Below are 12,387 nucleotides of genomic sequence, written 5' to 3' on the forward strand. Positions count from 1 at the left end.
GCCAACGGAAAGCAGCAGCATCACAGTGCCTACCCCGTTGAGAAATGCTGGCCCAGCCTCTAAAGCAAACACAGCCCACCAGGCTCCCCGTTGAGCCAAGAAGTCAGGAGCCATTAGCTAATTCTTTACTAGGGCTTTCTCTAATTTAAGTTCAAAGGAGTTGTTTTCCTTTGAAGTTCTAATTAATCCAAAGAGACTACCTAGGCGGAACCGTGAATCACCTACAATATGATATGTATCATCCCATTACATAAATTCTAAATGTCCTTATGAAAAGTTTAAAACATTAATACACCACAAACAATAAGCATCTTACAGACATTTTTCACACAGAATTTTGTTTTAGAATTTTGTTTCCCCTTTTGAAAAAAGGGTTTAAACTTGTTACTATCTAATAAATGTGTTCTGTCATTTTAGGAATTACAGGTTTATTCCATGCCAGCTTCTAAGCTTCAGCTGGCCACAGGCAAGTTCTGCTTAACACGTTGTATTTGGGGGTACTGAATTTTAGTGTAAGGAATGTGAACACAGCCAGGAAGGATCTTACACACTTCATAGAACCATTAAGTGGAATAAATACCTTACTGTGGTGTATCATTCTGTCTTTTGATATAAGTTCTGCAACTCTCTGGAACAGGAGTAAGCAGAGAGGTAGTACACACAAAAAAAAAACATCCAGGAAAGCCTTTGATATCCGTACTGCAGTGGGAAGCTGTAACTCACATTCCCAAAGGGAAATGTTCATTACCCAGATGACAATCTCTGGGCTTTCTAAAAGGCAAAGCCCTGCAGTTACACACTGTCCTCTGGCTTCTGAAGTTCCCTCTGGTGGTTACTTTCATCTTTACACATGGTAGCTTCATAAACCTAACAAAGGACTTAAAACAACTGAGAAGACTGAAGATCTTCCCCAAGCAATTACTATAAACTATTGATTGATACATTCTCACAGACTGTCTCTGAAGCACTGGCGCTTGGAGTTGGCCTCCCTGCTGTGCAGACCCTGCAGCACCGAGAGATTCTAGTGGTGCCAGGAATAGTTCCCTGCAGCAGTGAGACTCCTAACAAGGTAGAAAATAATTCCTCAGACCTGCTCAATGGGTACGTGCACCCTTGTGCGTTTGTCCTCTTTTACTTCCTGGGCACCTCGCATCTCCTTTCTAGGATCTCTGGTTTTATAGACACTTTCTTCTGTGAGGAGAAGAAAAGAAAAAAAGCTGTGCAATGGGTATTGCAGATAGCCATGGCCTGGTCTTGCTGTGGCTTCAGAAAGGTCCTTGTATGTGCCCAGAGGAGGAGAGGAAAGAAGCAGAAATACAGAAGTTATTGGATGCATCACTGCTTTCTCTCAGATCTGCAGGTATTTTGTCCTTCAGCATCAAAGCAAAGCCAGTCTCCCTCTACACTTACAGCCTTTACCTTGATCAGGCCAGTGCTGCACATTCCTGCTGCTCCTTCTGTTTCGTCCTGCACGGACGGGTTTAGCGTGGAAAATGGACTCTTTGAGGTGAGATTTCCCGCCTTGCCTTTGCAGGTGTGGAAGAGCAGCTGGGATCTTGTCTTTCTCTACAGCTCCTGTGGTCTGTACCCTGCGACTGTCCAGCTGGAAATATTCACACACGCTGCTTAGGCCTTCTTGATAAAGTGGTTTATAAAACAAGAGAAGTTTTGCGAGGCAGTCGCCTAAACACTGCAGCTTTCCCCTGTGCCCCTTGATCCTGACCGGTACACAGCTGTAACACTGCATTCTCTGACTGGGGTTTTAAGTTGATGCTACAATTGAAACAGCTACAGAGAACATAGAAAACACTTTTTGCAGTCACTACTACCTGTTGGGGTGGTTCAGCAAGAGCAGAGTCACCAGCCCTGACCTGGGAGGTGGCACAGAGTTCACCAAACTGAAAACAAGCAAAAAAAAAAAGAAATTTTAAAAGCAAAATAGCACAGATGCACATTTTAATGGACAATCTAGGACAGCCCAGCTGTTGTATCTGTAGTCTCTGTTGGGCATTTTACCCACACAGTGAGCAGCAAAGATATCCTAGCTCCAGGATGAATTCTCCCTGCCCATCAGCCAAAGTGAGGCCACCTTAAGGAGTTTTTCTTCAGGCAGTGAGATTTAATTCAAGCATGAGCCGGCCACGTAGCTGTCTCTAGCTCCTCTCCTGCAGGAAGGGTGCCAAGCAAGGATGCTGTAGCCATGGCAGCTGGTAGTGGAGGTTGCTGTACGCACCCCCTTCGTGTGGATGGATGTCTGCACAAAAGCAACTGCGATCGCAGCACAAGCAGTCCCGCGCCAGCTGAGCCACCTACCCTTCTGCGGTATTTTTTGCGCCTGCTATTTGGGTGGTTCCTGTAACAAAGAAACAGCAGATTCTCAGTGTGAGGCAGAAGTCAGCTGTAGAAGGACACGATCTCCCCTTTTCCCCTAAGAGAGGGTCCCTGGAGGTGTTTTTTCTCAGCGCAGGTAGAGCACACTCCGCAGCAGATCCTGTTGTATCACTCGGCCTGTGAAATCTGATGCCCCTCAGTGCTCAGTGAACACTTAACTGAGAAACCACCAAACCACTTGCTTTCTTTGGCACTGAACTCTGGATTGCAGTGGCTAACCCTTACACCAAAAGCTTTGAAAACACATTCTTTCTTCCTCAACTTCCAACACATGAAGCAAAACTCAAGCCCTGAAGCAGACAGCACTGAACAGCAAGGCTACAAAAAGGATGGCTTTAGCTGAAGACCACCACAGAGAGGATTCTTTAAACTACTCGGCTGCAGTCTACGTACCACAGCATCCTGCATGCAGAATCCTGGGGCACCAGCAGCTCAAAGTAAGGCAGTTTTTTGTACTCCTCATTTCCCACTGCCACATAGTAATGACCATTCACCAGCTCCTCTTCACCAGACACCTGGGTTCCATCCAGCCTGCAGAGCCTTGAGGAAGAGACAGCAAAGGGTTTAGAGCTGTCACAAAGCCCCAAACAACCCCTCAGCATGAAAGCCAACATGCAAAGTGATAAATAGGACTGAGACAAGTCAGGAAGGATCAACCAAGGAAGTACACAGAAATATTACACCCAGTGATCAGTGAGATCTCAACTTCCTCCTTGGGTGTCAGTAAGTCGGTGTATGAGGAGGAGGTAGGCTGTATTTTTTGGATAAAAGCCCCTCCCTCTCGACATAAACCCCTTTTTATGCCATGCTTTACTGTTTGCTTATCACTTTTTCGCCAGACCACCAGCAACATGAGCCCTCCTTGCAAAGGACATCTGCTTTAAAGACGGGAAAACCTGAAAGGCAAATGAGTTTGCAAAAGCAGACTAGAAGCAGCTGTCTGATCTCCCAGTCCTCTGTGCTAATCAATGCTGCTTATGTCCTGGACATAAGGCACTGCTGGCTCCCCTTTCCTTGTCTGGATACCCACTTGCTAACAGCTCCGCTGCGCAGGTCAGCTTTCCGTGTCAGCGTGGCCAGGAGCGTGTCCCACTGCAGCGGGGTGCTCGTGGAGAGCGACAGCGGGAAAGGAGGGCTCAGCAAATCCCCGTTCCGGAAAACTCTGCAGTAGAAACAACCCAGAGCACGTGATCAGCCAGTATTCCTGCAGCTGTAGAAGATGGGGAATAAAGCCACCCACTGGCACCCAGACAATATCTACAACAAATATTTCTGGTAGAAGCTGGGAATTGTGCCTGTGGGGCAGCATTCCCAGGATCTCACAGAGAAATTCCCTCCTCCAGCCTCCAAACCCATTCCCAGAGACACTCCACGGAGAAAACATCGAGGCACTTACTGTATCGTGCAGGGCAGGCGGGGGTGCTTCTGCCATCGCGCCAAGATGTTCGACTTCCAGGGAGCTACAGTGGGGAACTAGAGACCAAGTTCAGTGCACGAGAACAGTGACAGCCCTGGCACAGAGCCACCCCGGGCTGTTCCCTTTCCTCCATCAGGAGCTGCCTGCCCCGGGCACTACCTGCCCTGCCTTCAGGCTTCCTGCTGCTGGCTGGGGTTTGTTGTCAGCAACGCCAAGGCTGGAGAGGCTCTTCACATAGCTGAGCACGTTCCAGAACTGCCAGCGAACCCCTGAGCACAAATCCTTCCCCTGCACCGCTACGGTGGACAGAGGTACAGAGCAGCAGCCCCTGCGCCATCTCACGTGTCCTCCTGATTCCTGGGGCACTTTTGCCTGATCTCTACCGGGAACCTCGCAGCCTTAAATCTCAACTTTAGTTTCACCTGTGCCAGCCCTAATGTCTCTCCCACCTTCCCTGCTCCTTCTGCACCCCCGCCTGCTCCCGCTCAGCTCCAGGACTCACCTGCAGACCCTCGCTGTTCCTTGTCCCACGGAGCTCCTTCTTTCCACGATTTAAATAGCTGTGAGAACAAGACAACAACGTTGCCACGGACCAACTGGGCCGTGGCCACCTAAAGAGCAGTGAGGAAACAACCAACTGGTGCCTTGGTGCCTCGCCACCAGATGCGTGGTCGCTTATTTGAGTCACATCAAACTATTCTCCAGGTGCCTCCCAGAACTTCAGTCTAAAGTCTGCTAAATTTTAGAAATTCCCAGCCAAATACAGACCATTTCAGCCACCCAGAAGATTTTATCTATGTTACTCACTGAGCCAAAGGCTGACCAGTGTTAATGCAGCCTGGACCACCTCCTCAACAAAATGCAGTAATATACACGGGGGAGCCAAATTCACCTGGCGTGCACACAGACATCCCCTCAACAGTCAAGCGATGCCACAAAAACTTCTTTAACCCTCTGTATTTCAGCATGAACCAAAACAGCTCTGCTTTGTACAGGATTAGAAAACAAAAAACCTTCATCAAAGCAAAAGTATTTGTCCGTGGAGACAGCATGACTGCCAGCTCTGCCAAGGAAGGGGCAGCAGAACCTTCCACACGCAACAAAACACGGTGCAGGGCAGGCGGAGCAGCACCGATCACAACACCCCGCCGGAGAACGCATGTGTCCCCCAACATGTTTTCTTCTGAGAGTCAACTGACCTCACCAGGAATATTTGCGTTTTCCATGCAATCTGGAATATGTTCAGCAGTTTCCCATAGGAAAATAAATTAATCTGTTTTTCTACCCCTCCTACCTCTTTCCCATTCACACCCCAGTACATTCCCCGCAGAAGAGATCTAAAGCTGCTCACCAAACCCAGAGACCAAAGGTCCGTCTACTCACTTGAGCTTTCTGAACTTTTCAAAGCCTGCAGCCACGTACTGGCACCCCTCCTGCAGGTCCCCCAGCTCAGCGACGCGGTGGCCGTGCCTGGGTGTGTAGAGGTTCCTCACAGCCAAGGGTGTGCGAATGCTCTCAGTCACCTCATTCAGAAACGCCTCAAAGGTTGGGAACCGCCGCTGGTTCACTACAAACTTCCTCCCGGGGAAGAAGGGGTCACCGTTGCGATACACCACCACGTTCTTGGCTGGAGGTGCCAGAGCTAAGCCACAGGAGCTCATTCCTCGGGGGTCAGGCAAGCCCTGCCGACCACAGAGGCGAAGAGGGGAGCAGAGGGGAGCTCTGAGCAGCCTCCCGCTGAGCCCAAACCCTTCCGACCAGCCGCTCTCCTGCCACACCGTCCCTTCCCAGCGCCGACTGGTGCGACTGCCCGTCTCCACGGACACAGGCCCAGCTGGAGGAAGTTGTGGGCCTGTCTGGAGGCTACATCAAACAAGCTGCAGAGCACCTTTCTGTGTGAGAACCAGGAACCACACAGCTCTAATCCTCAAACACCGAGTACTGCGAGCTCTCTCAGCAGCCACTGCAGCCCCCAGGCTCAGATTAACAAGCCTGGAGGTACAGTACGTGCCAGTATATTTATGGCAGCAGCTCGCAGCCCACCCAGAGCAGCACTATCTGGAAGCTATCACCCCCTTGCCATCGCTTGCTACCTGCATGAGAAATGCAAAGGGTTTCTGTCCTGTGTGTACTGGACAAACATCCACATCCCAGCAGACACACCACCTTTTGCACTGAACAGGTCGCCATGGACTCACTTGGCTCTGCCCAGCAGAAGGCAGCAAGTTAGACAGGAATAGACAGATTCAGAGACAAGCTTCAGAAAAGCTTTTTATTCACAAGCAAGTCAGCATCATCAGGAACAGAAAGATACATCTGCCACATGGCAAGAGTGACCCTTCAGTCACAGGAACGCAGAGTGTTTGCACAGAAGATTCGGGGTCACAGCAGGGAACCACAGCACTGCGTGGGAAGTCCCTTTCTGAGGGACCTCAAACGCCCCTGAAGCAACACATAGACAAAGCGCCAAACCCCGCGAGCCCGTCCTCGCTCCCTCAAGCACCAGTCCAGGTGACTCTGCCACACAGATATGACCACGGCCGCGTGCAAGTTGGGAACCAAGCCTCATCTCCCGAAGGTCAGGTTTGATGTGCCATCACTCCCCAACGGCACAGGAAAGTTAGGAATCTCTCCTAACTTAGTACTTCGACTAGGTGCTCCCCAAAGCCTACCAGGAGTGCTTGGAGATCCCAGATGTTGCAGAGCCATCCCAAATACACAGCTCAGATACCAACAGGGGCCACGCACAGTTCAGTGGAGAAGAGCTTGTTCCTGCAGGTTCAAAGCACCTGCTGCCTTCAGGTATTTTAGTTCCACCACAAGTGATCAGCTGGTCAGAAAGCACCTTCTGTAAGTGAGAGTCTTCCCAGCCTCCATTCTCCTCTAGGACCATCCAGCTCAGCCAACAGAAATAGGTTCTTGTGGACAGAGGCCTCACTGGGACTCCCTCCAGGACACACAACAACCTCCCAGGCTTCACAGTGATGTTTAATCCCTGCTTTGACCAAACATTCACGTTTAAAAGAAATAAAAGGCTTTCTTGCCAATTCATCTGAAGCGGAAAACATCAACCCACAGAGCTGGAGTTCCCCTAAGCTGCTGCTGTTCACGACGGCGGTGCTGCAGCTCCACTGCTTCTCCACACCAAAACAAGTGCCCCACATGCTCGGGAATTCGCTCCTACGGGTCAGGAGTCCCCAGCCTCTGTTTCAGCATCAAGTACTGCAAGAGAAAGAAAATCAAGTGTTATTAAGTTCCAGAGACTTAGAAGTAGGAAAGCATCCACCCCTGCAAATTAGCCAGAAAAATCACTGCGTTGGGCCAGAAGATGCACCAGTCTCAGCTTTCAAGCACTGCAAAGAGCAGGTCGCTACGCTACCAGTGCCCAGGTACTGGACAGGCAGGAGAGTTACCAACACAGCAACGTCCCCGTAGCAGGCCAGGAGCAAATCTTGTAACCAGATCTAAACAGCTCTTCTTTTCCTTCACCATTCCTTTTTTTTTTTTTTCCCAAACCCCCAGAGAAGGAAAAAAACAACACTGCCATCATCCAATCCAATCCTTGGGTAACTGAACCATCACCTTTGAACCCCAGTCCCACCGCAGACAGCCCATGGGCACCGGTCTGACCTGCTGCTTTGGAAGAGGCAGGGTCAGGCCCTTACGTTTTTACGGCTGACGATGGCTTGTTGCAACCACAGCAACTCCATGATCAAGTGATTTCTGTAGGACTGGAGACCGGACCGAGTTCGAGGAAGCTCCTTTATGTCCTCAAGTGGAATTTCTGCGAAGAAATGGAGGAATAACCTATTATTAGAACAAAGATTCAGATTACACCTACTGTCTCTCCTGCACTGAGCTGTTCTAACCTCTCCAAGATATTCTCAAGGTCTGGGTTCTCCAAGGACCTTCTGTGCCCCCTGCACTCCCCCCCAGGTCACTCAGACCACACTGTGTGCTGGCTCCCGTCTCTTACCCAGGCAGGCTTCAAGGGACTCTGCCTCCAGGACAGCGCTGTCCCACACAGAGGATACGCTGCTGTCGTTCTGCCAGTCCTCACCCCCCGCTGGGGTGTTGCACCCCTTTTCAGCGTGTTTCTCGGCATCAGCCTCAAGATCTGGGGGGCTCACTACATCGCCTTCACCCGGGGAGCTCAGTTCTTTCTCGCTTTGCAGCTGAGCTGTAGGTTTCACACTGCTGCAGCCCCAGTCCCGTTCTGGTTCAGAGGCGTCCAGCTCCTCTTGCAGCTTTTCTGCGCTGACCTCGTCACTCGGTACAGCCTCCTGCAGTCCCAAACGCTTCCCTTGCCTTGGCTTCCAAAGGGGCAACACATGAGAGATTGAAATATAAGGAAAAGAAAATACAAAGATCTGAAAGGTGGCTCTGCTGCGGGACAGAGACTCTGTCCCAGCCAGAGATCTGGCGTTAGCAGCGCTCCTGCCACAACACCGACATGCTCTGGGTTGAACTGTCGTGAACTTTTTCAAGGGCTTTCCTTCCAAAAGTGGTAAAAACATTAGAGCACAGCGCTCAGCCACCGCAGGAGCGGGTCCAGCCCTTCAGCACGACCGGGTGAGGTGGGTGCCCAGGGACAAGACCCGCAGGAGTCACCTGCACAGGGCGGGCGTTTGACCTAAGGCTGAGCTTCACCTGGAGGAAGAAATCCTCAGTCAGGGACTCAGGCACAAGTCAGGCAAAGTCCTACAGGCCAGGGCTACATAATTATCGTTTTTAATTTAGTAGAAATACGCATTTCTGGAACTGTGCTGCAAAAGTATCATCTGCCCAGTCCACCAGGCCACACCACCTGCTGTGCCCCCCCTCAGACCGGGCTGCAGAAGCCCCCGCCCGTCCCGACGCACCGACCTCGGGGACAAACACGGGCCGCGGCAGGAACCGTCCCCTCCACTCCAGCTGGCTCAGGTCTCCCTCGATCTCCCGCACCACCTCCTCGTACTCTGCCCGCAGGCTCCCGAAGCGCTTCCGCAGCAGGTAACCCCTGACACAGGCCTGCGGGCGCGGGGCAGAGATGCTGCTGGAGCCAGCGAGAGCCCCACCCCGTACCCCCTCTGCCCCCCCGCCACCCCCTGTCCCCCCACACCCCCCAGGACGCGGCCCGGCGCACAAGGAACAAAAAAAGTCCCGTGTCTGGAACCACGGCAGATTTTAATGAGGTGCCCGCTACTCCCCCTCTGCCCCCCCCGAGAGACCCCCACGGGAACCCCCATCCAGCTGGGCACCCCCAAGGGCCCCTTCCAGCTGGTGCAGCCCCCTCCCTTCTCCGTGATGTCCCCTCACAGCCGTGTCCCCCCACGGGGACACCCCCCGCCATGTTTCCCCACAGGGGGACACCCCGTCCCAGGCCCCACCGTGTGCTCCCACGGCCCCCCCCGCACCCCAACACCCCCGTTCCCGGGCAGGGCGTCCCCTCCCCACACCTGCAGGCGGGTCACGGCGCGGAGCAGCCGCCGCCACCCCTCCTCCGCCTCCGCCTGCGGCCCCAGCGCCGCGGCCATGGCCGCCACCTCCCCAGGAACCGGGCGCCGGCCAATGACGTCATCCGACCGCGCCGGCGCGGCGGGCACGCGCCCCGCCAGGCCCCGCCCCTTCGCCGCCACCCCTCGTCACTGTGGGTCCCACCAAAATGGCGGCGGGGGGTGGAGGGGAGGGGGGTGGGGTGGAACGATGTTGGTCTCGCAGGGCGCGAGCTGCCCCGCTGTCCCCGCGTTGTGTGATCGGTGTCGCCTCCATCGGCCCTTCCGCGGGGGTGGCCCCGGTGTGGGGCTCCCGTGGGGTCTCCTGGTGGCGGCCGCCCCCACGCCGGGCCGGGCGCAGGGTCAGGCCGCCGCGTCCTCGGGGTCGGGGCTCTCTGCGAGGTGCAGCTTCTGTCTGAGCGTGGGTCAAGGGAAAGCACCGCGGGGACACGCCATCCCCCTGCCGCCACCCTCACCACCACTGCCACCATCACCACCACCGCCGCCATCACCGCCACCGCCATCGCTGCCCCCAGCGTCACCGCCATTGCCCCCGTCCCGTGCCTGGCCCAGGATACATGGAGCTGCTGAGCTCCTCCAGCTGCAGGAGGCAAAGGCAGAGGCTGAGGCGCCGATGGGGACACCAGGGGGGGATCCCAGCCATGGCAGCAGCGCCGGGCAGAGGGCAAAGGGGGTGACACTCACGTGTGCCAGCAGCTGGTCCAGGTTCCTGTCGGCCGCCGCCTTCTTCTGCTCCTCGGGGAGCTCCTCCACGCAGACGTCGAGGCCGAAGTGGAGACGCGCCAGCTTCTCCTGCATCTCCCGCACGTGCTCCAGCTGCTCGAAGGAGCACTCCTTCCCTGCGCCCACGGGCAGGAGCCGTCACATCCCACCACCCCCAGCCCCCCCCACCCCAGCCCCCCCCAGCCCCTCACCGAAGGCCTGCAGCTTTCCGGAGTGGAAATCGCTGAGGAGGCTGAGCAGCCCTCCCTCCATCTCGCAGACGTCAGAGACGTCGGTGAGGAAGCTGTGCTGCAGCGGGGTCCCCCGCGCCGCCCCCGCGCCGCCCGCCCGCACCCTCTCCTTGCTCGTCCTGCATGGGGAACAGAGAGGTTGGCATCACCCAGCCCCCGCCGGGCCCCTGCACCGGAGGGGCCGCGGGGGGGCTGGCGGTCACCCCCCACTGACCGCCTGAGCCGGGCGCGCTGCCTGGGCGAGGGCAGGGTGGGCAGCGGCAGCGCGAAGGACGTGCTCTTGCTGGGGGGCAGCGGCCGCGGGGCCCCGGTGGGCGCCGGCTGGGCCAGGCAGGCCTTGGGGCTCCGCTTCTTCCTCCGGTCCTCCATCCTGAAGAGCGCGGGGACACCGGAGCCGCGGGGCAGGGACCCTGCGCGGGACGGACGCAGCTTTTGGTGGCTCCTTCCCTGCACGGGGCCTCTCGTTCCCGGAGAGGATGCGTCTGCCCCGAGCTGGCGGGGATTGGGGTCCCCCCAGGGAGCAGCACTCAGGGCGGTGCCAATCCTCCTGCCCCAGCCCGTGGCACAGCGGAGGGGCCCCGGGACCCTCAGCGGAGCAGCGTGCTGGCTACGGGCGAGCCGCAGCGGGGCTCCACCGGCTGCACCGCGGCTCTGCGGCGGCGGGAGGGCTGAAGCCAGGAGCTCGGACCCCGCTCCCGGGCACCAGCGGCTGCACTGGAGCGTCGCGGTGCGGAGCAAAGCTGGGGCCTGAGCAGCGGCTGGGAGCTGCCGGCCTGGCCTGGGCTTTCAGCGTCTTCCCCAGCGCTGCAGAAAAGAGGATTTCAGCCGCACGCACTGGGGCGGAGTGACCCTGGCTGCCCTCAGCGAGAGCGAGGCAGAGATTGCGGGGGGACCCGTCACCCCCCAGGCACCAGCCCTGAGCCTGGGGGCCCTTCGTGGCAGCGGGACGGGGCTGGCGGCGGGGGATGTGAGAGCCCCTTTGTCCGCAGCCTCCGGCCGCCCTCCCAGAGCGCCGCGGCCACGCGGGGGGGACTGACCTGCGCCAGGCCCCGGTCCGGCCTGCGGTGCCAACCCGGCCGCGTCCCCGAGCCCGCCGGACACCCCGAACCCCACCGGACACCTGTCCCTGAGCCCACTGGCCACCTCGAGCCCACTGGACACCCGTCCTGCAGCCCCGGGGCTGGGGATTTGCATTTAAAGGGGAAGGGAACTTCCTCCGGAGTGTCCCCAGGGCGGTGGCACTGCCGGACACCAGCTGGGTGTGCAGGATGGCTGGGGCTGGCCCCGACCGCAGCACTGGCCTCAGCTTCGTCGGGGAGCGGGCAGGATCCGGCCCACGGTCGCGCCCAGATGGAGCAGGCACAGCCGCGTCGGCACAGCAAGGGTCTGGCGTGGGTGACAGGGTCCCCTTCCCCAGGGGAGCCCTGGCAGACCTGGGGTCACCTCCCACCTCCCCAGGCCACCGCGGTTTACCCCAAGTCCCCCCAACGGCGTCACCGGACTCGCGCGATCACGGGATCCGCCTCAGCAGGAACCAGCCTCCAGCCTTCACGCAGGGGCGAGCCCAGGCAAGTCCCGTCCCCGCAGCGAACACAGAACTGAACGCAGCTGCTTATTTTTAAATCATCACCGGACTTTAAGCCAATCTCTGACATTTTGGAGCCAATGCAGACACCAGTCTTGATGCACCAAGACCCACAGGGCAGGGGGGGCTGATGCCCTGTGCCAGGGCGGGGGGGGCACAGGGACAGACCCACCCCACCTTCCCCCCTTGCAGGGGGGTCCAGCCCCGCTGGGAAGTTCAGGGGAGCCCTTGGGGGCCAGGGAAGCCGTGGCCAGCAGAGGCTGGCGTGGGCCCCCGAATCCCACCCCACGGCCCTGTGCCCCAAATCTTCCCTCCCAAATGTGACCTAATGAACGAGAAACGAGAGAGGCGGCCGCAGCAAGGTTGGGTGCAGTTCTATTGGACATGAAGATACATACAACAGCCCCGCAGAGGTTCTCTGTACCGTAAGAGGGAAAAGAAGGAAAAAAGGGGTGTTTGATGACTTTCTAAGAGGTTTTTCTTCTATGGAAAGAGCAGGAAAAGAAATCCAGAGGCTGGCTGTAGCTCTGACTCGACCTGGCTGCT

The 12,387-nt window shown here is 56.7% G+C and overlaps 3 protein-coding genes across 7 annotated transcripts; all 3 read right to left on the reverse strand.

Annotated features, from left to right (window-relative positions):
* Window positions 1-2,120: 2,120 nt before the first annotated feature.
* Window positions 2,121-5,951, reverse strand: DCDC2B (doublecortin domain containing 2B). The gene is made up of 6 exons (XM_074850864.1): window positions 5,192-5,951; window positions 4,311-4,482; window positions 3,788-3,864; window positions 3,422-3,553; window positions 2,785-2,931; window positions 2,121-2,353 (listed from the first exon to the last, which is right to left on the reverse strand). The coding sequence occupies exons 1-6, from the start codon at window positions 5,467-5,469 to the stop codon at window positions 2,125-2,127; spliced, it is 1,035 nt and encodes a 344-aa protein (XP_074706965.1). The 5' UTR covers window positions 5,470-5,951; the 3' UTR covers window positions 2,121-2,124.
* Window positions 5,952-6,066: 115 nt separating this feature from the next.
* On the reverse strand, window positions 6,067-9,465 carry IQCC (IQ motif containing C). The gene is made up of 5 exons (XM_074850794.1): window positions 9,247-9,465; window positions 8,675-8,818; window positions 7,785-8,121; window positions 7,474-7,592; window positions 6,067-7,030 (listed from the first exon to the last, which is right to left on the reverse strand). Exons 1-5 carry the CDS (start codon window positions 9,322-9,324, stop codon window positions 6,989-6,991), a joined length of 720 nt encoding a protein of 239 aa, XP_074706895.1. The 5' UTR covers window positions 9,325-9,465; the 3' UTR covers window positions 6,067-6,988.
* Window positions 9,466-9,491: 26 nt separating this feature from the next.
* CCDC28B (coiled-coil domain containing 28B) lies at window positions 9,492-11,799 on the reverse strand. 5 transcript variants are annotated; one of them, XM_074850792.1, is made up of 6 exons: window positions 11,730-11,799; window positions 10,471-10,666; window positions 10,218-10,375; window positions 9,988-10,142; window positions 9,861-9,883; window positions 9,492-9,697 (listed from the first exon to the last, which is right to left on the reverse strand). In XM_074850792.1, the coding sequence occupies exons 2-6, from the start codon at window positions 10,623-10,625 to the stop codon at window positions 9,646-9,648; spliced, it is 543 nt and encodes a 180-aa protein (XP_074706893.1). In that variant the 5' UTR covers window positions 10,626-10,666; window positions 11,730-11,799; the 3' UTR covers window positions 9,492-9,645. The 5 variants fall into 5 exon arrangements, with proteins under 5 accessions (XP_074706893.1, XP_074706892.1, XP_074706890.1 ...); XM_074850791.1 differs by having other exon boundaries at window positions 10,471-11,060; window positions 11,730-11,747; XM_074850789.1 differs by lacking the exon at window positions 11,730-11,799 and adding an exon at window positions 11,294-11,706.
* Between the last annotated feature and the right edge of the window lie 588 nt (window positions 11,800-12,387).

Source organism: Strix aluco, chromosome 26, assembly GCF_031877795.1.
Source record: "Strix aluco isolate bStrAlu1 chromosome 26, bStrAlu1.hap1, whole genome shotgun sequence".
In the NCBI taxonomy this organism is placed as follows: domain Eukaryota; kingdom Metazoa; phylum Chordata; class Aves; order Strigiformes; family Strigidae; genus Strix; species Strix aluco.